The following is a 19,164-nucleotide window of genomic DNA, read 5'->3' as shown; positions in this document are numbered from 1 at the left end:
TGGTTTCAGTATGTGGTAAATGTTGAGCACTTCCTTCCACCCACACATATAGAGTCCTTCCTCATCTCACTCAGGAAGGTACTGTAGCTATGACATGTGGGGACAGACTAAGAAGCCCACCATTAAGCCATAAAATGGACATATGGATAAAAGTAACCCTCTTGCTGTTTCTTATAGGTAGGATTACTATTCCTTGCTCTTCAACTCATCAATACATGGTTTAAATTTGACTATATATTTATTTAACCTTTATGGTCATACAAACATTTGCATTTGCTTTTTGCAATTATATTCATAGCTCATTGATTTTCCTTTGCTTTTTCCCTGATCTGTACTCACACAATCTCTTGTTTGCTTCTAAATAATCAAACAACTCATCTCTCAATTGTGTGCATTCTCTTGCGACAGGAACGTTGGTGAAGCCTCGTCTGAGCACTGTGATCCTGGATCAGCCACCAAGGACAGTGGAAGTTCATCTTGGTTCCTCTCTTACCCTGAACTGCAGTTTTATGCCCCAAACTCGTGTCAAGGTGAACTGGTATTTCAGCCCAACTGGCCACTCAAGCTGCAGCTCCAATACACTGCTGTACAGCAGTACCCATTCGGCTGACAAAACTGTGAAGCTGGGTGCTGGGGGTCATGAATCTAAAGAATCTAGAAAGAGTTGGTCCAGATTAATTCTTAAAGATGTTACACACAATAACAGTGGATGGTACTTTTGCCATGTCTCAGTAGAGATTCCCGTCCTTCAACAAGCATGCAGCAATGGAACTCAAGTTAATATATGTAAGTAGAAAAGGGAATCCATTTTTATCTCATTCATCAGTCTCTGTGAAATGTTTAGAAATGTTATGATGATGAGTCTTACAACAGTATCGTCAGTGGCAGCACTACTATTGTTACTGAATGATATACTGTAAATATTCAAAAAACCTCATTATGGTCTTTCTATTGCAGCGGACAACCAGATGAAAAGTACCACTTATACTCCTTTGATGACAGGTAAATCTTCCAAACCATAGGCGTTTTCACTGTGTGTATGTGCGTGTGTGTGTGATGCGCAGGTTGACTCATAACCTGCAGTCATCGCGGGCAGATTTAGGGTCATAAAATATTGGCCGGGTTGAATAAAGAGAAAACAATACCTTCAAAATCCATAAATGTATAATTATTGTGCAATTTTTATCTGTAGGTTACATTGAGGCTTTTATTTCATTATTTTAGGGTATCTGGCATTAGTGCATAAGCCTAAGCTTTAGAAACTAATTGTATACGTGAAATAGCCTACATGCCAATCGCCAAATGCTTTTGGGAACAGGCAGAAAAAGTTAACTTCGATCCATCAAGGCTAAAAAAAAGTTTAATTCAGTAAGAGAAAAGCTGCGAAGTGGAAAATTTTAAATACAGAGATGGGAGGGCCAGAAAATAAATGTTTGGGAAAGATTTGGTGAAGTGGTAAAAGAGGATAATAGCATGTTATGTGATGATTGTGTGATGGTTGTGATGTGCTATACAAATTTGACAGTCACAAGACTGTTTTTTAGTTTTTTTTGTAATTGCATTTTCTTCCTGGTCCCTAACCATCTTTGCTCCTTGAAAGAAGCAGAGATCACAGAGAACTTTGCTGATGTCAACTAGATCAGCCTGGACTCATAGACTTGACATAACATAGTAAATGTAAATCTGGGACACTCAAATGAGTATGATATGTTACATTTGGTATGGTTACATAAGAGGTGTAGTTACTTAAGGCAAAAACAAAAGTTGGGAGGGGAAGGGTTAGCTAAAAGGGTTAAGGTTAGGGTTAGCTAACATGCTAAAGTTGTCCGTGATGAGATTCAAACTCACAACCTTTTGTATAATGCAAACGTCTAGCAACTCAAAGGTTCCAAGTTTGAATCTCATCACGGACATCTTTAGAATTTTAGCTAATTAGCAACTTTGCAACTACATACTACTTTTTTGCTACTTTGCAACTATTTAGCATGTTAGCTAACACTTCCCCTAACCTTAACCCTTTTAGCTAACCCTTCCCCTAACCCTAACTTGAACCCTTTTAGCTAACCCTTCCCCTTCCCCTAACCCTAACCATAACCAATTAGCCTAACTCCTACGCTTAACACTAACCTTAACCCTAACCCCTAGACTTGCTAATGTTAGCCAGCTAGCTAATGTTAGCCACCTAGCCACGTAGCTAGAATCCATAACATATATGTTTTGCAAATTGTAACATATACTACGTTTTGCAAATTCATAACATATTGTACGTTTTTCAAATTCGTAACATATAATATGAATTATAATTCGTAACATATACGAAATGGGTGATGGACATCCACAAAATAATACATCCATAAGAAATGTAACATATCCTACTAAATGGACTGTCTCGGATTTATGTACAAAAAAGTATAAAAATGTTCTCAGACCAGATTGACTAGAAGCATTCATTCTATCTATTTATGACATTATTCTGGTGAGCAAGGGTTTATTTAGTCTTCTAGGGCAGCATATAATGACAGAAGAGAAGTTGACTAACAAATAATCTACCAAAATGTCAGAAATTATAAGCAGAAACCTATCTAAATCAGGCAATAAAATCTGGCACCTCCTGTAAAAAACAAAATCTGCCATCTTTGACAGCGCATTTTCTATATTAGCGGGTTAGGATCGTGTGCGGGCCTCAGATTTTCACTTTACATATAGTTGGGCCGTTGCGGATGGGTTATTAGCTATTGCGGATGGGTAAGGGTGAACAAACAGCTGACCTGCACACCACTAGTGTGTGTTTGTGGGTGAGAAGATGTCGAACGAAATAACTGCTGTTTACCCCCTCCTCACCCTCCAATCAATAACTCTGACTCGTCCTTCCAATCGGGGTCTGCTTGTACACTGGTGGCTGTGGGTAGCAGTGGGAGCAGCGAGTGCCATACCTGTCACACTGCTAGTGCTCATCTGGATCTTACTACAACGAAGGAGATGCAAGAGCAGAGGTACAAGACAGTTTTTGTTCCAAAAATATATTTACCTAGTATACATATTTTGAATTTAATTTCAAACCAGATCTTGTGACCTAAAGCAGAGAGGAGTAGTTTGTAGAGGGGGACGTTGATCAAATCAAATCACATTTTATTGGTCACAGGCACATGTTAAGCAGATGTTATTGCGAGTGTAGTGAAATGCATATGAAACAGATGAAAGAAAGCTCTGTAATATATATACAGTTGAAGTCGGAAGCTTACATACCTTAGCCAAATACATTTAAACTCAGTTTTTCACAATTCCTGACATTTAATCCTAGTAAAAATTCCCTGTTTTAGGTCAGTTAGGATTACCACTTTATTTTAAGAATGTGAACATTCAGAATAATAGCAGAGAGAATTATTTATTTCAGCTTTTATTTATTTCATCACATTCCCAGTGGGTCAGAAGTGTACATACACTCAATCAGTATTTGGTAGCATTGCCTTTAACTTGGGTCAAACGTTTCGGGTAGCCTTCCACAAGCTTCCCACAATAAGTTGGGGGGATTTTGGCCCATTCCTCCTGACAGAGCTGGTGTAACTGAGTCAGGTTTGTAGGCCTCCTTGCTCGCACACGCTTTTTCAGTTCTGCCCACAGATTTTCTATGGGATTGAGGTCGGGGCTTTGTGATGGCCACTCCAATACTTTGACTTTGTTGTCCTTAAGCCATTTTGCACCACTTTGGAAGTATGCTTGGAGTCATTGTCCATTTGGAAGACCCATTTGCGACCAAGCTTTAACTTCCTGACTGATGTCTTGAGATGTTGCTTCAATATATCCACATAATTTTCCTTCGTCATGATGCCATCTATTTTGTGAAGTGCACCAGTCTCTCCTGCAGCAAAGCACCCCCACAACATGATACTGCCACCCCCAGGCTTCACGGTTGGGATGGTGTTCTTCGGCTTGCAAGCCTCCCCCTTTTAACTCCAAACATAACGATGGTCATTATGGCCAAACAATTCTATTTTTGTTTCATCAGACCAGAGGACATTTCTCCAAAAAGTACGATCTTTGTCCCCATGTGCAGTTGCAAACCGTAGTCTGGCTTTTTTATGGCAGTTTTGGAGCAGTGGCTTCTTCCTTGCTGAGCGGCCTTTCAGGTTATGTCGATATAGGACTATTTTGACTGTGGATATAGATACAAGGTCCTTTGCTATTGTTCTGGGATTGATTTGCACTTTTCGCACCAAAGTACGTTCATCTCTAGGAGACAGAACACGTCTCCTTCCTGAGCGGTATGACAGCTGCGTGGTCCCATGGTGTTTGTACTTGCGTACTATTGTTTGTACAGATGAACGTGGTACCTTCAGGCGTTAGGAAATTGCTCCCAACGATGAACCAGACATGTGGAGGTCTACAATTTTTTTTTCTGAGGTCTTGGCTGATTTCTTTTGATTTTCCCATGATGTCAATCAAAGAGGCACTAAGTTTGAAGGTAGGCCTTGAAATACATCCACAGGTACACCTCCAATTGACTCAAATGATGTCAATTAGCTTATCAGAAGCTTCTAAAGCCACAACATCATTTTCTGGAATTCTCCAAGCTGTTTAAAGGCACAGTCAACTTAGTGTATGTAAACTTCTGACCCACTGGAATTGTGATACAGTGAGTTATAAGTGTGTTAATCTGTCTGTAAACATTTGTTGGAAAAATTACTTGTGTCATGCACAAAGTAGATGTCCTAACCAACTTGCCAAAGCTGTAGTTTGTTAACAAGAAATTTGTGGAGTGGTTGAAAAACGAGTTTTAATGACTCCCACCTAAGTGTATGTAAACTTCCAACTTCAACTGTATCATAGCACTGAGAGAGGGAGAGAGAGAGAGAGAGAGAGAGAGAGAGAGAGAGAGAGACATGAAAAAACAGCAAGCCTGGTGCACTCATTTACAGAGCAGCTAATTTGCACAAAGTGAGGTCTGCTCTTTGTGTGTTGAATGAGAGAGCAGGTGGTATGTGGTTAGAAGCTCTGAGACAGAGCGAGGGAGGATAGGTGAACGTCTCAGGTTAATTCTTTGCAGCTTCTCAGCTGTGTCTTGTCCTTTCTGCCCAGTCTACTACCTTCTTGACAGTGCAGGCTGCTGAGCAAGGACAGTTAATCAGATGTGAATATTTGTTGGTGTGACAATGACTTTGGAGTATTTTTTTCTTCTTGTGTATTTCCAGAAAATCCTATCTATTCGAATATGCCTCCACCAAGATCTGCAATAAAACAGCCCTCTCCGCATCCAGGAATACAGATGGACAACCAGAAGATTCCTTCTCCTTTAAAACACACCAGGACCCCACCCACAGCCCATTACAGCGAACATCTCAGGACGCCAACTCCAGCCAGGGCAAATGACAGACAACTCTTCAGGACCCCAAACCCACCCAGGGTCCATGAAGGCAAACACCTTACAATCCCAACTCCAGCCACAGCCCATGACAACAAATTCAGCCCAAAACCCTGAGACTTTTTATGATTCCAATTAATCATATTTCCTCTACTGAAACTATGTCAGCAAGTAATTCGTTATCTCGTGTGTTGTGAGTGTAGTCTGACTTGGTCCTATCCTGTCCTATTACATGAGCTATCACTTTAGCATGTTTTTTTCAGGGACACCTGTTGATTACTTCTCCAGCAATTGGCATGCCATGGTAGTCTACTAAATTCAGAGACATTATTGTTGTGTAAATATTATTCTCAGGGTCATTTAAAGTTCCCCAAATTCTATAAAGCGTAATTTAGCAATAAGGAAAATAAGTGCTATTTTCTGGAATGTACAGTATGTTGTATCAGTAGCCTTTGTAAAAAGACTGGGCAACACACTGTGGGCTTGAAGGAAATATCTACAGCTGTTAATAGTGCATTAATAAAATTCCATATTCAATATTTTCTTGCAATTGTAGTGTCAGAATTGTGAACAAATACTATGTGACTGGTAATTGTTCTATACATGTATGCAAGGACAAAAACATACATCAAGTTCGTTTTAGACAAAGTCTTTAAAATGATAGCCTACTAGACAACCACTTCAAAGGTACCATCCTAAAAACAGAGCAAATGTATCGGTCTAATGTATCAGTCAATCAACGTCCATCCTTCGAAAATGTAAAAACATGGTCACGTGATACCGTGCCCCAGCTAGGTACTTGTGGTGCTTTCAGGACAAGTGGGAACTGTGACCTTCAGGTCGGAAGTCGGAGTTCTTCAAATATGCCCGAGTTTCCGGCTTGGAATTCCGTGTTGGATGACCATTCAAAAGATTTTGCCCAGTCAGAGTTCTTTTTTTCCCCAGTTGTCTTGAATGCACTGTAGTAGGAAGTGGAGATTTCCGAGTTCCCAGTTGTTTTGAATGTGGCATTGGTAGAGACGAACTTCATGGGATTATCGCGCTAACGTGCACACTAGCCAGCAAACGTTACAGGTGGAGCCGAAAAATAATATCGATGTCAAATGGAAGATACTTTGGATCAATTTCTAACGGTGTAGACTGAAAATAAATATAACTGTTACAGGTAAGTCATGTAGGCCTATTCGTATTCGAATTTTCGCGAGCAGCATTTGTTGGGTTGTTCTTCATGGGTGAGGTCAATTTGTAACTAGTGAAATTATTTTCAACTAACGTTAGCAAGCTAACTAGCCAGCAACCTTGGTAGCAGGTAAAGTGGTGTAACAAGATTATTATAAAAATCATGCACTCCTTTTAGTGGACACTTTTGGCTAGTTTTAATGTGTAACGTTAGTGATTTAATTTTACCTGTCCTAATCAGTAATAATTCAATAAACTTCAATTTTAGCCCGAATAAAGTAGTGTTATAGCACGTCCTTTTTATAACTCACCTGTCATTACTTCAATGTCTTTATCAGAATCAGGAATGTAATATTTTACATCGGATTTATGACATAGTCCAGGTGTGAGGTTGAATCAGCAGCTGCATCACAGTCAAGTCAGAAACATTGACCAGCTGTCCTAAAGATAATTATGCAACTTGTCCTATTAATTATAAGAGAAGTGCTTTCAATCATGTATTATATGGGACCTATTTTTGACTAGCTGTCCATTGTTTTTAATCTATTCTCCCAAAGACGTCATCAACACAGACTGACATTAAATATCTGAACAATAAGCTATATTTTCAATTTATTTAAAGATTGTTTACATTGTAATAGGGAAATGGGTTTATGTCAATGAATATGTAAATAACCCATTAAACATATTGCATAATTGGTAGAATGCTCTATGTTTATTTAATCTGTCCAGAAGAGATTAATGAACATGTTGTCATTGTTGTGTATTATCGACAGACAATTGCACTGGGATTTGACACACAATGTCAAATCCCAGTGCAATTGGTACGCTGCATAACAGCTCAGAGGCAGGAAACATTTGTGTAAATTCTCTAAATCAATAGGGATTGATTTTACCAGTGGAAACACATTGGACATGACCAGCCTTGTATGCCGATATTCCTAGTGGCAAAGTGGGACCTGGTCAATTAAATAGTCAATGTGTCAGTTGGCAGAAGTTGGGTATTCCCATGAAACCGTAAGGAGGAGCCTCTGTGAGCAGTCTGAGATTTGGAGGAGTTCATATTTTCCTTTGTCTCCCAGCTCCTGCTGAGACTTGCCCATGATGTGTTTGTGTAGGCAGCCTAGCCATGCATGTTTCACTGATTGTGCTCAATTTGTTAGAACAGGGCCTAGTAAATAAAAGGTTGTCTGTTTATACTCAAGTCATTGAATAAAACATTGTATCATAAATTGTTATAGCCTATATGAAGTCCCCAGTGGCTGATCTCACTATTCATAACCCTGGTCATTCATAACCCCATTCATGGAAAAAAAGTTTTGCAATTAGTTGTATTATTCCAGCTAATTAACTTTCTCATCCTAATAACACATCTGGTGGCCTATTGTCATCTTGATAAAATTATTTATTTTAGTAATCTGAGCTAGTGAAACATAACCTTGTCCTGAACTGGGCGTGTGTTTTCCACACAATGGTGTTTCACAACAGTGGCTATGACACAAGGAGTGTCAGTGGTGAACTCCCAGTTTCCTGTTCAAACCCAGCCCCATGGAACACACTGTCACTGCCATTCACTGCTCTGGTAAATCAGTTACAGTACAACTCAATTCTGGGCAGCAGTAGCCTACAGATTAGCACAGGGCATTTTTGCTCAAGTCAAATGTAGAAGCACTAAGGCCCAGGCCCTATTCTCAGACCATCTGCACCAAATCAATCTCCAGATTATGAAATTGGAGTGTCAGTACAAATTTGGGTTTTAGTATTCTGGGGGCTGCCATAGCAGGCCTGCCACAAAGTACACATTTGGATTCCCTTTGCCTACTCTAGTGGAGCGCTACATTTTGAACTATGCCAGAGGTGATTGAACTTAATATCCACGACTAAAAATATCTTAATGACAGGAGACTCCAGAACTGTTTAGAGAGCGTGGCGGTCTTGACCCCTGTTGGATTCCTGTAAACCTTTTCTGGCTGAAATTGTCTGATCACCTCCACATCTCTTCTCACTTAAGACTTTCCTGCTTTTTACAGGTGGCCTTTGAACCCTAATCCTTTCCAACTTTTCTCCCTCTAGGCCAATAGTGTTGACACTCAATGAATGTCAATGTCATTGTCGCTATATACAGTGCCTTCATAAAATATTCAAACCGTTTTACTTATTCCACATTTTGTTGTTACAGCCTGAATTCAAAATGGATTTAGAAAAAGAATTGGGGCCGAGGTTTTCATAACAATCGGACATCGGTATTTTTGGACACCGATTTGGCTGATAATTATTTTTTTTTAACACCTTTATTTAACTAGGCAAGTCAGTTAAGAACACATTCTTATTTTCAATGACGTCCTAGGAACGGTGGGTTAAATGCCTTGTTCAGGGGCAGAACGACAGATTTTTACCTTGTCAGCTCGGGGATTCAATCTTGCAACCTTACAATTAACTAGTCCAACGCTCTAACCACCTGCCTTACATTGCACTCCACGAAGAGCCTGCCTGTTACGCGAATGCAGTAAGAAGCCAAGGTAAGTTACTAGCTACCATTAAACTTATCTTATAAAAAAACTATCAATCAATCATAATCACGTGGTTGATGATATTACTAGTTTATCTAGCGTGTCCTGCGTTGCATATAATCGATGCGGTGCGCATTCGCGAAAAAGGACTATCGTTGCTCCAACGTGTACCAAACCATAAACAGCAATGCCTTTCTTAAAATCAATACACAAGTATATATTTTTAAACCTGCATATTTAGTTAATATTGCCTGCTAACATCAATTTCTTTTAACTAGGAAAATTGTCACTTCTCTTGCAACAGAGTCAGGGTATATGCAACAGTTTGGGCGGCCTGGCTCGTTGCGAACTGTGTGAAGACTATTTCTTCCTAACAAAGACAGCCAACTTTGCCAAACGGGGGATGATTTAACAAAAGCGCATTTGCGAAAAAAGCACAATCGTTGCACGACTGTACCTAACCATAAACATCAATGCCTTTCTTAAAATCAATACACAGAAGTATATATTTTTAAGCCTGTATATTTAGCTAAAAGAAATCCAGGTTAGCAGGCAATATTAACCAGGTGAAATTGTGTCACTTCTCTTGCGGTCATTGCACGCAGAGTCAGGGTATATGCAACAGTTTGGGCCGCCTGGCTCGTTGCGAACTAATTTGCCAGAATTTTACGTAATTATGACATAACATTGAAGGCTGTACAATGTAACAGGAATATTTAGACTTATGGATGCCACCCGTTAGATAAAATACGGAACGGTTCTGTATTTCACTGAAAGAATAAACATTTTGTTTTCGAGATGATAGTTTCCGGATTCGACCATATTAATGACCTAAGGCCCGTATTTCTGTGTGTTATTATGTTATAATTAAGTCTATGATTTGATAGAGCAGTCTGACTGAGTGATGGTAGGCAGAAGCAGGCTCGTAAGCATTCATTCAAACAGCACTTTCGTGCGTTTGCCAGCAGCTCTTCGCAATGCTTCAAGCATTGCGCTGTTTATGACTTCAAGCCTATCAACTCCCGAGATTAGGCTGGTGTAACCGATGTGAAATGGCTAGCTAGTTAGTGGGGTGCGCGCTAATAGCGTTTCAAAAGTTACTCGCTCTGAAACTTGGAGTAGTTGTTCCCCTTGCTCTGCATGGGTAACGCTGCTTCGAGGGTGGCTGTGTCGATGTGTTCCTGGTTTGAGCCCAGGTAGGAGCGAGAGCGACGGAAGCTCTACTGTTACACTGGCAATACTAAAGTGCCTATAAGAACAACCAATAGTCAAAGGTATATGAAATACAAATCGTATAGAGAGAGAGAGTCCTATAATTCCTATAATAACTACAACCTAAAACTTCTTACCCGGGAATATTGAAGACTCATGTTAAAAGGAACCACCAGCTTTCATATGTTCTCATGTTCTGAGCAAGGAACTTAAACGTTAGCTTTCTTACATGGCACATATTGCACTTTTACTTTCTTCTCCAACACTTTGTTTTTGCATTATTTAAATCAAATTGAACATGTTTCATTATTTATTTGAGGCTAAATTGATTTTATTGATGTATTGTATTAAGTTAAAATAAGTGTTCATTCAGTATTGTAATTGTCATTATTACAAATAAATAAAAAGAATCGGCCGATTGATCGGCATCGGCTTTTTTGGGTCCTCCAATAATCGGTATCGGCGTTGAAAAATCATAATCGGCCGACCTCTAGTCCACTTAAAAAGTCGTCCCGCGGCTGAATTTAGTTGATGATCCCTGTTGTAGGCATTCCTGCTTGTCTTCAATGCTTGAAAATATCTGTCAAACACAGTGAATAACAACTTGTAGTCATTCAAACCAGCTGTAGTGCTTAACTGTAGTCCCCCTCGCCTGAGGCGTAAAGTATGTGTGCTCTCCCTGCTCTGCCAACAGTTGAGCAGTCGCTAGCATGCACCAGCTCGTTTCTGTGTTTTTAAAGTAACAACAAGGAACCAGCATGTTTTTTTTTTTTTGTCTATTTAACAGTATTTCTGTGTTTTTGATCTTCGAAAGAAATTAGTCCTCAGTGTTTTGTGTTGCCTGTCATGGATAGGGCCCTAGGTTTTTCTTGTGCATGTGACCTGGCTTGGAAAAACTCTGCATGGGCCCTTGTTTAGTCTAAAGGACAGTCTAAGCACAGTCTACACAACGGATCCAACGGAGGGTCGTTTGTGTAGCGCTCTACATAATTCTTAGTACTTTTGTGAGGCTGAATTTTTGGAACTCGACGCAAACAGAGCTCTGTTTCCGTAGACTGAAATCACTGTGGAGAACCCTTAACTAGGGCCCAGGGTTTGTCCTAGTCAGGTCAGGTCTTATGGTAAGGAAAAACTCAAGTGCTCTAGTCATAGGAGCAGAAGGGATCCAACCCAAGTATTAAAACCAGTGAATCACAGGAACCTCTGAGTGTTAAATTAGATAATCAGTGTGATTTGCATGCATGCCCCAACCTGAGCATATTCCCAGCTGCTAGTATCCTGGTAATCAGAAGAAAGCGGTACACACCCAGGTCCTTATCATTGGGGGCAGACAGACAGGAAGAGAGAGTAAGGGAGGTGGAGACCTCTTAATTTCTTTCTTTTAGCCAGTTGGATCATAAAATTAATATGATCTATATTTTGTCTTTAGACTACTTCATGCCGTCTATGTTGAGTCGCTCTCACTCATGTATTGTGTTCTCATGTCCCTAGATGAGAGCCTCAGGACCAGCATAAAGATCCCCTGAATTGGGAAGTTTGAACTACCACATCCTACAACAGTACCTGGGACAGCATGGATTCTCTCCTGAGCTACAGAGGAGATAGCAGCAGCGGCAAGTGTTTATGTTGGAGGCTGATACCAACATAGCTATCGACCATCAGAACACTAATACTGGAGTCTCTATAGAGACATGAACTGCTGTCCTTGATCTACAGTGTGTTATTGTGTAAGCAGTACTAAGCAGTGCTCCCACACACCCCCTCCCACCTGGGCACTACGCCATGTCTCCTCTCTCTGCTCTGGGTGTTTTCTGTGGATTGTTCCTTCCTCTGTCTCTCAGTGAATACAACACTCACAACTGTATCCCACGGAAGAGTGTCCTTTACCAGGGTAAGTCCCTCACTCTCACTTGTCCCCTGTTTTCTCATAACGGTGTAGTGGAGTGCATCTGTTTCCTCAAATATTAAAAAGTTGGCCTTATAACTAGTGAATGAACACACACACACAGTTTGTGATACAGAGCAATCATTGAGTTTTCGAATGCTTTCCTGTTTAGACAATATGAAGCTGTTCAGAGAGGAAGGGATTTGTAACTACTCCACCATGTTGGTTCGAGAGGATTTGGGCCTGCTGCTGCTCGGGGCTCGAGAGGCTGTCTATGCCCTGGACATCAATGATATCTCCATCAAGAAGTCATGGGTATTCAGTTATCCTGTTTAGCTATCAGTTATCCTGTATCATTTGCATACATCATTTTATAAGTCACAAATGGACTGCAATAAAAGGCTCCTGTAACTACTCTGCTGTGACCTAATACCAATGTCTTGGAACCATAAATCCATTACCTAGAACATACTTTGATGTGCAGCTCTCTGTTGTTAGGTGTACTGGCGGGTCACCAAGGAGAAACAGATGGAGTGCACATACAAAGGGAAACATGCTGAAGTAAGTGGCTCCATCAATCATGAAACAGTTCTCCCCACAGATATATGTGAAGTGAGTTGTTTATCTGAACTCCAACTGAAGACATGACAAACAGAGCCAGATAAATACACTGAAATCCATAAAATGACTATATTTTTCATCCCTGTTCTCTTGCAGATCGAATGCCGTAACTACATCCGGACGCTGCATAAAGTGGATGATGGCAGAATGTATGTGTGCGGGACAAATGCTTTCAGCCCCACCTGTGATTACATGGTAAGTATAGCTTGGCCAGTGCAGGACAGCTAGGACATCTTCCTGTAAGAATAGCTCTGGTGTTTGAAGCTATCATGTGATTGCTGCAGACAGGCAGTTGTCACTGAATATTTACAGTGAGTGTGAAATGCTTGCATACTACAGACACCTTCCTTCTCTCTCTCTACTGTTAGTGGCTACTGAGTGTAACACATTTTGCCCTCTGGGAATTAGTATAAAGTATATGCCTACCTCTCACTCCCTGAAACAGTGTGAATGAATACAACTAAATAGTGGCTTTGTTTGTGACCCTGACAGACGTATTCTGAAGGACAGCTGAGGCTAGAGGAAGCGCAGGAGGAGGGAAAAGGGAAATGCCCCTTTGATCCCTTCCAGAGATACTCCTCCATCATGGTCGGTATGTACTGTGCCTCTCTGTCTGTCTCTGGTTATCTGCTCTCACACAATGACAGACTTGTGCATCCACTGAAGTTCAATGTGCACCAACTAAAAAGTGGGGTTTCAAAGGGGGGGGGGGTGTAAAGTGAAGTGGCTGGGTTCAAGTTTTCTGCTTTATGGCTCAATGTGTTTGTATTACTTTGAGTTGTCAGTGGCAAAATTAAAGATTGCACCTGTAATTCTCCAAATACTTACAATATTATTTACTTTGCTTGAAGATCCATTATGTTTCCCCCTTGTAATTCTTGTTATGTCTCTGATCTGCCAGGAAATGACCTGTACTCTGCTACCTCAATCAACTTCCTGGGCTCTGAGCCTGTGGTTCTCCGCAGCTCTTCCTCTGCTCTCCGCACCGAGTTTAAGAGCTCCTGGCTCAACGGTCAGCTCTCCTTCTCTGTTCATACTTGTTATAAACTTGTATACTGCTATACACCATGCCTTATATTCTATTCATTTGTGCACCATATCTCCTAACACCTGCAGATTAACTTTGAATGTAAAATGTATCCATAGCATTTTACATACTCTGTGCCTTGAATAATAGCCTAGATCCTATAGGTCTGTGTTTTTGAATTATGAAACTGAACTTCAACTACTCCTGTAAAACAGTTCCTGATAGGTAGCGTAATAAGTGCTCATTATGGTTTGATTTCAGAACCCAACTTTGTGTACATGGACCTTGTCCCCGAGAGCAATAACAACCCAGAGGGCAATGATGATAAGGTCTACCTGTTCTTCAGCGAGAACGCCATGGAGTATGACTTCTACAACAAGCTCATGGTGTCACGAGTGGCTCGTGTATGCAAGGTAACAACTTGCTAGAAATTTACTTTCAGCTGCAAGAAATACAAGTTTCATTGGTCCATACATGGTATTTTAAATATAAAGAAAGGACAGTATGTGTACAATGTTTAAACAGTGCAAGGGTATAGTGTGTGCATGTGTCCCTTCTCTCCAAAAGTATTCACTTTTTGACTAGAACTAACACTGTGTAGGGGGATATGGGCGGCCAGCGGACGCTCCAGAGGAAGTGGACGTCGTTCCTGAAGGCTCGTCTGGACTGCTCTCTGCCAGAGTCCAGCCTGCCCTCCATTGTACAGGATGTCTTCCTACTCAAAAATGATGACTGGAGCAAAAGTGTTTTCTACGCGGTGTTCACTCCCCAGTCGTGAGTATTCTCAGTAGAATCCAGTGGCTTTAAAGTTGGTAACATTGTTTCAGTAGGAAGTGGACTGAGATTCTCACTGTTTTAAATGGTTGCTTTACACGCACGTTTACCATAATCATAGGGCCAGGAGTTTTCCCCAACCATGTGACCTGACCAGGTAAAAGCCCCGGCTAATAGAGGGCTAACTATAACTCTGGCCCAGGGTATTTATCACGTGGTCAGGAAAGACATAGGGCCCTAACCATGATATATACTGGTGGTTTGAAAACATCAAACATGTTTTTCTGACTGTGTGTTTGCGCTAGGAGCTTGTCCGACATCTCTGCAGTGTGTGCGTACAGTGTGTCAGCTATCGGAGACGTGTTCAATAAGGGGAAGTTTAAGACGCCAGTGACTGTGGAGACGTCCCATGTGAAGTGGGTAATGTACAGTGGAGAGGTGCCCACCCCCAGACCTGGAGCTGTAAGTCCCAATTTAATATCATTGTGAATCTCTAAATGGTTTAGGGCCACAAAAGGAAATTATCAACTTTTCTACATTTGAACTACTAACTCAGCACTAATAAATGTATTATCATTGTGTTATCAAGTTATTACCACTCATCAATCCTTTGTTTTTCAGTGCATTAACAATGCAGCGCGGGCCCTTGGGATGGAGCGCTCCCTGGACCTGCCAGACAAGACCCTGCAGTTCATCAGGGACCGGCCCCTCATGGACGAGGCCGTGCGCCCTCTGACCGGGGGTCCGCTGCTGGTCAAAAAAGGTGCCATGTTCACACGCCTGGTGGTGGACAACGTGCTAGCTCTTGATGGAGAGAGATACGCAGTCATGTTCATCGGCACAGGTACAGCACACACACAGCCCCAAAACCAGACTTCTTCTGGCAGTGGATATCAATGACATGGGTGTCCTTCTCTTCTTACAGAGAACGGCTATGTGCAGAAGGCAGTGAACTATGCTGGGGAGATGTTCATCATTGAGGAAATACAGCTGTACCAGACCCCAGAGGCTATCCGGACGCTACGCCTCTCCTCCAGCACGGTAACACTAACTCAAGTCAATCAAACTTGATTTGTATAGCGCATTTAACAAATGCGTTCTTCAAATTTCTTATTGGCAACTCGGGTTTAAACCCCCAAGGTGCAGCAACATTTTACAAAGCATTTTGCAAAACAACATTTTACTGATAAAGTTAATTCATACAATGTAAACATAACGGTTTTACATGATCAATGTCAGTTTATTGTTGTCTACAGGCACTTCTGCAGACCGATGGTTACTCATTTACGTTTTATTTCCTTGGCACTTACAATAGAGCATTCAAGGAGAATGGCATTGTCATTGCTGTTACTAACAGTGAGTGGAGCCGACTCATCGAGCTGCTGACACTCATGTGGTATTTGCTTGTTTGTATTCTTGTTTCCCCAGGGTCAGTTGTATGCAGGCTCAGATTTTGGAGCAGTGCAGATGCCTCTGAGTGACTGTGGCCACTATGAGTCGTGTCTGGACTGTGTCTTGGGCAGAGACCCTTACTGTGGATGGGACCTCTCCACTGGCATCTGCTCTGCTGTGGCCAGTTCATCCTCTGACACGTACGCTCCCTACTAGCATTTTCACTGGAGAGTAACCTCTGACTTTAAAGATTACAAGTGTTTACTATATGTTAGAATTTAAGTATACACTTGATATATTAGAGTATTTGTCTTTCAGGAACATGATTCAAAGTCTAAAAGATGGTGATATATCAAAATGTCCAAAATCAGGTAAGTTGATTTCACAATATTGAAATGTTCAGCACATTACCAACAAAGAACAGATCTAGTCATCACTTCCTTTGACAAGTAGATACACATAGAAATAATTGCGTTTTTTGTGTATGTGTGTTGCAGAGACTGTGAAGCCAGAGAACTACACCTTAGTCCCTGGGAACAACATCAAGCTGCCGTGCCATCCTGCCTCCAACCTGGCTCAGGTACACTGGCTCTTCTTAGGGCAACAGCTGCACGCTGACGCTAAGTATTACATCTACATCGGAGGAATCCTAATTCTTAATGCCTCTGCCTCCGATGCGGGCCAGTACACCTGTGAGTCTGTAGAGCAGGTGAAAAGCAGACCACACACCAGGACTATGGCAGTCTATCAACTGCGGCCCCACACTAAGGCAGAGGATGTGGAGGAGGCGAGTGAGATGACGACAGAGTCCCCCCATAGCCACAATACCCCACTACCAGAGGTGCCACAGACTTTGGAGCCCCCTCTCCCTCCTGAGTCATGGAGTGTAGACAGCAGGGTGGTAGGCCTGCAGGTGGCGGTAGCTCTCCTCTCTCTGATGCTGCTTGGTCTAGTAGCCTGGAATCTATATAAAAGAAGCTTTAGAAACAGATCTTCAGAGAACTCAGGTGCGGGCCAGGTGAAAAGGCTGTCAGTTGACTACATTCAAAATAGGACTTCAGTGATTAAGTTGCTGGGACCCACACCCAGTCATAACGCAAACAATAACCATCACGCTGTCGTAGCTTTCAAAGGGAATGGGGAGCACCACTTTTCTCCGGGAGGCAACATTTCTACTATGGATGGGTTGGGTTACATTGACAACGAGTCAGAGATCTGACCCTGAGTGTTAACCATTCTCTGGGGTTTGCTCTCTCTCTCTCACCAGGCAGCTGATTTAGGACACTATGGAAATGTCAAGCTCTGTACATTGGACTTGCAATAGAGGGGAATGTTTTATATTTTTCTAGGAATTGTCCAGAAAAACATTTTCCCACCAGGTTGAATTTATTTTAAAATATATATAAATATATATATATATATATATATATATATATATATATATATATATATAAGAAATGAATGGTAAATAATGTATTGTTGTGAGTCACTTATTGTAAATATGAATAGAATGTTTCTAAACACTTCTACGTTAATGTGGCTACAGATAGTCCTGAATGAATTGTGAATAATGAGAAAGTTACAAATCAAATATCATACCCACCTCTCACAATTACAATAACAGGGGAAGTTAGCATTTCTTGGGGGGTATGATATTTGTGCATCTAACTTTCTCACTCATAATTATTCACAATTTCCTTCAGGACCATCTGTAATCATGGTAGCATCCACATTAATGTAGAAGTGTTCAGAAGCATTTTTTATTTAAAATAAAAGTGACTAAGATGACAATACATTATCTATCATTAATTTCTATTGGGCACAAAATAATCTGAAACCCTACCAAAACAAACAGCAAATGCATCCTACAAGTTTGTAGAAAGGGAAAGACCTAGTCAGTTGTACAACTGAATGCATTCAACTGAAATATGTCTTCCGAATTTAACCCAACCCCTCTGAATCAGAGAGGTGCGTGCGGTGGGCTGCCTTAATCAACATCCACGTCTTTGGCGCCCGGGGAACACTGGGTTAACTGCCTTGCTCAGGGGCAGAACGACAGTCACAAGCTTGATGTAATAATCGTGTGCTAGGAATATGGGACCAAATACTGAACTTTTGACTATTTTAATACACATAAGTGAATTTGTCCCAATACTTTTGGTCCCCTAAAATGGGGGGTGGAGGTGGAAGAGAGAGAGACTGACTATGTACAAAAAGTTCTGTAATTTCTAAACGGTTCACCCGAGATGGATGAAAATTACCCTCAAATTTAATCTGACATTCTGCACTTCAACCTCAGCCATTGTATCATTTAAAATCCAAAGTGCTGGAGTGCATAGCCAAAACAACAATGTGCCACTGTCCCAATACTGTTGGTGCTCACTGTACTGTGCTAAATATTTTGTATAGTTATGGTATATTTCAAATATTATGTATTTGTTTTAAAGGCACAGTGGAGTCAAAATGTGATTTTCCTATATTTTGTATATACAGTACTAGTCAAAAGTTGACACCTACTCATTCCAGGGTTTTCCTTTATTTTCTACATTTTCTACATTGTAGAATAAGTGAAGACATCAAAACTATTAAATAACACATATGGAATCATGTAGTAACCAAAAAGTGTTAAACAATAAAAGTACATTGAGTTCTTCAAAGTAGCCACCCTTTGCCTTGATGACAGTTTTGCACACTCTTGGCATTCTCTCAACCAGCTTCATGAAGTAGTCACCTGGAATGCATTTCAATTAACAGGTGTGCCTTAAGTTAATTTGTGGAATTTCTTTCCTTTTAATGCATTTGAGCCAATCAGTTGTGTTGTGACAAGGTAGGGGAGGTATACAGAAGATAGCCCTATTTGGTAAAAACCAAGTCCATATTATGGCAAGAACAGCTCAAATAAGCAAAGAGAAACAACAGTCCATCATAACTTTAAGACATGAAGGTCAGTCAATCCGGGAACAATTCAAGAACTTTGAAACTTTCAAGTGCAGTCACAAAAACCATCAAGCGCTATGATGAAACTGGCTCTCATGAGGACCAGCACAGTTACCAGCCTCAGAAATTGCAGCCCAAATAAATGCTTCAGAGTTTAAGTAACAGACACATCTCAACATCAACTGTTCAGAGGAGACTGTGTGAATCAGGCCTTCATTGTCAAATTGCTGCAAAGAAACCACTACTAAAAGGACACCAATAATAAAGA

General features: G+C 41.0%; 2 protein-coding genes across 3 annotated transcripts; both read left to right on the top strand.

Annotated features, from left to right (window-relative positions):
• The first annotated feature begins 66 nt into the window (after positions 1 to 66).
• Positions 67 to 5,898, top strand: LOC106614013 (transmembrane and immunoglobulin domain-containing protein 2). Of its 2 annotated transcripts, none has more exons than XM_014216904.2 (5): positions 67 to 177; positions 409 to 786; positions 958 to 1,002; positions 2,913 to 2,993; positions 5,190 to 5,898. In XM_014216904.2, the coding sequence occupies exons 1-5, from the start codon at positions 90 to 92 to the stop codon at positions 5,474 to 5,476; spliced, it is 879 nt and encodes a 292-aa protein (XP_014072379.1). In that variant the 5' UTR covers positions 67 to 89; the 3' UTR covers positions 5,477 to 5,898. The 2 variants fall into 2 exon arrangements, with proteins under 2 accessions (XP_014072379.1, XP_014072378.1); XM_014216903.2 differs by having other exon boundaries at positions 2,910 to 2,993.
• Positions 5,899 to 6,190: 292 nt separating this feature from the next.
• Positions 6,191 to 18,648, top strand: LOC106613811 (semaphorin-4E). Its single transcript, XM_014216442.2, has 16 exons — positions 6,191 to 6,524; positions 11,752 to 12,151; positions 12,318 to 12,460; positions 12,644 to 12,706; positions 12,863 to 12,961; positions 13,259 to 13,358; positions 13,668 to 13,778; positions 14,055 to 14,206; positions 14,395 to 14,567; positions 14,873 to 15,029; positions 15,189 to 15,411; positions 15,493 to 15,608; positions 15,996 to 16,159; positions 16,278 to 16,330; positions 16,457 to 17,351; positions 17,395 to 18,648. Exons 2-15 carry the CDS (start codon positions 12,043 to 12,045, stop codon positions 17,176 to 17,178), a joined length of 2,385 nt encoding a protein of 794 aa, XP_014071917.1. The 5' UTR covers positions 6,191 to 6,524; positions 11,752 to 12,042; the 3' UTR covers positions 17,179 to 17,351; positions 17,395 to 18,648.
• The last annotated feature ends 516 nt before the right edge of the window (positions 18,649 to 19,164 follow it).

This window comes from Salmo salar, chromosome ssa10 (assembly GCF_905237065.1).
Source record: "Salmo salar chromosome ssa10, Ssal_v3.1, whole genome shotgun sequence".
NCBI classification, from domain to species: domain Eukaryota; kingdom Metazoa; phylum Chordata; class Actinopteri; order Salmoniformes; family Salmonidae; genus Salmo; species Salmo salar.
This window is presented reverse-complemented; position numbering and strand designations above follow the sequence as displayed.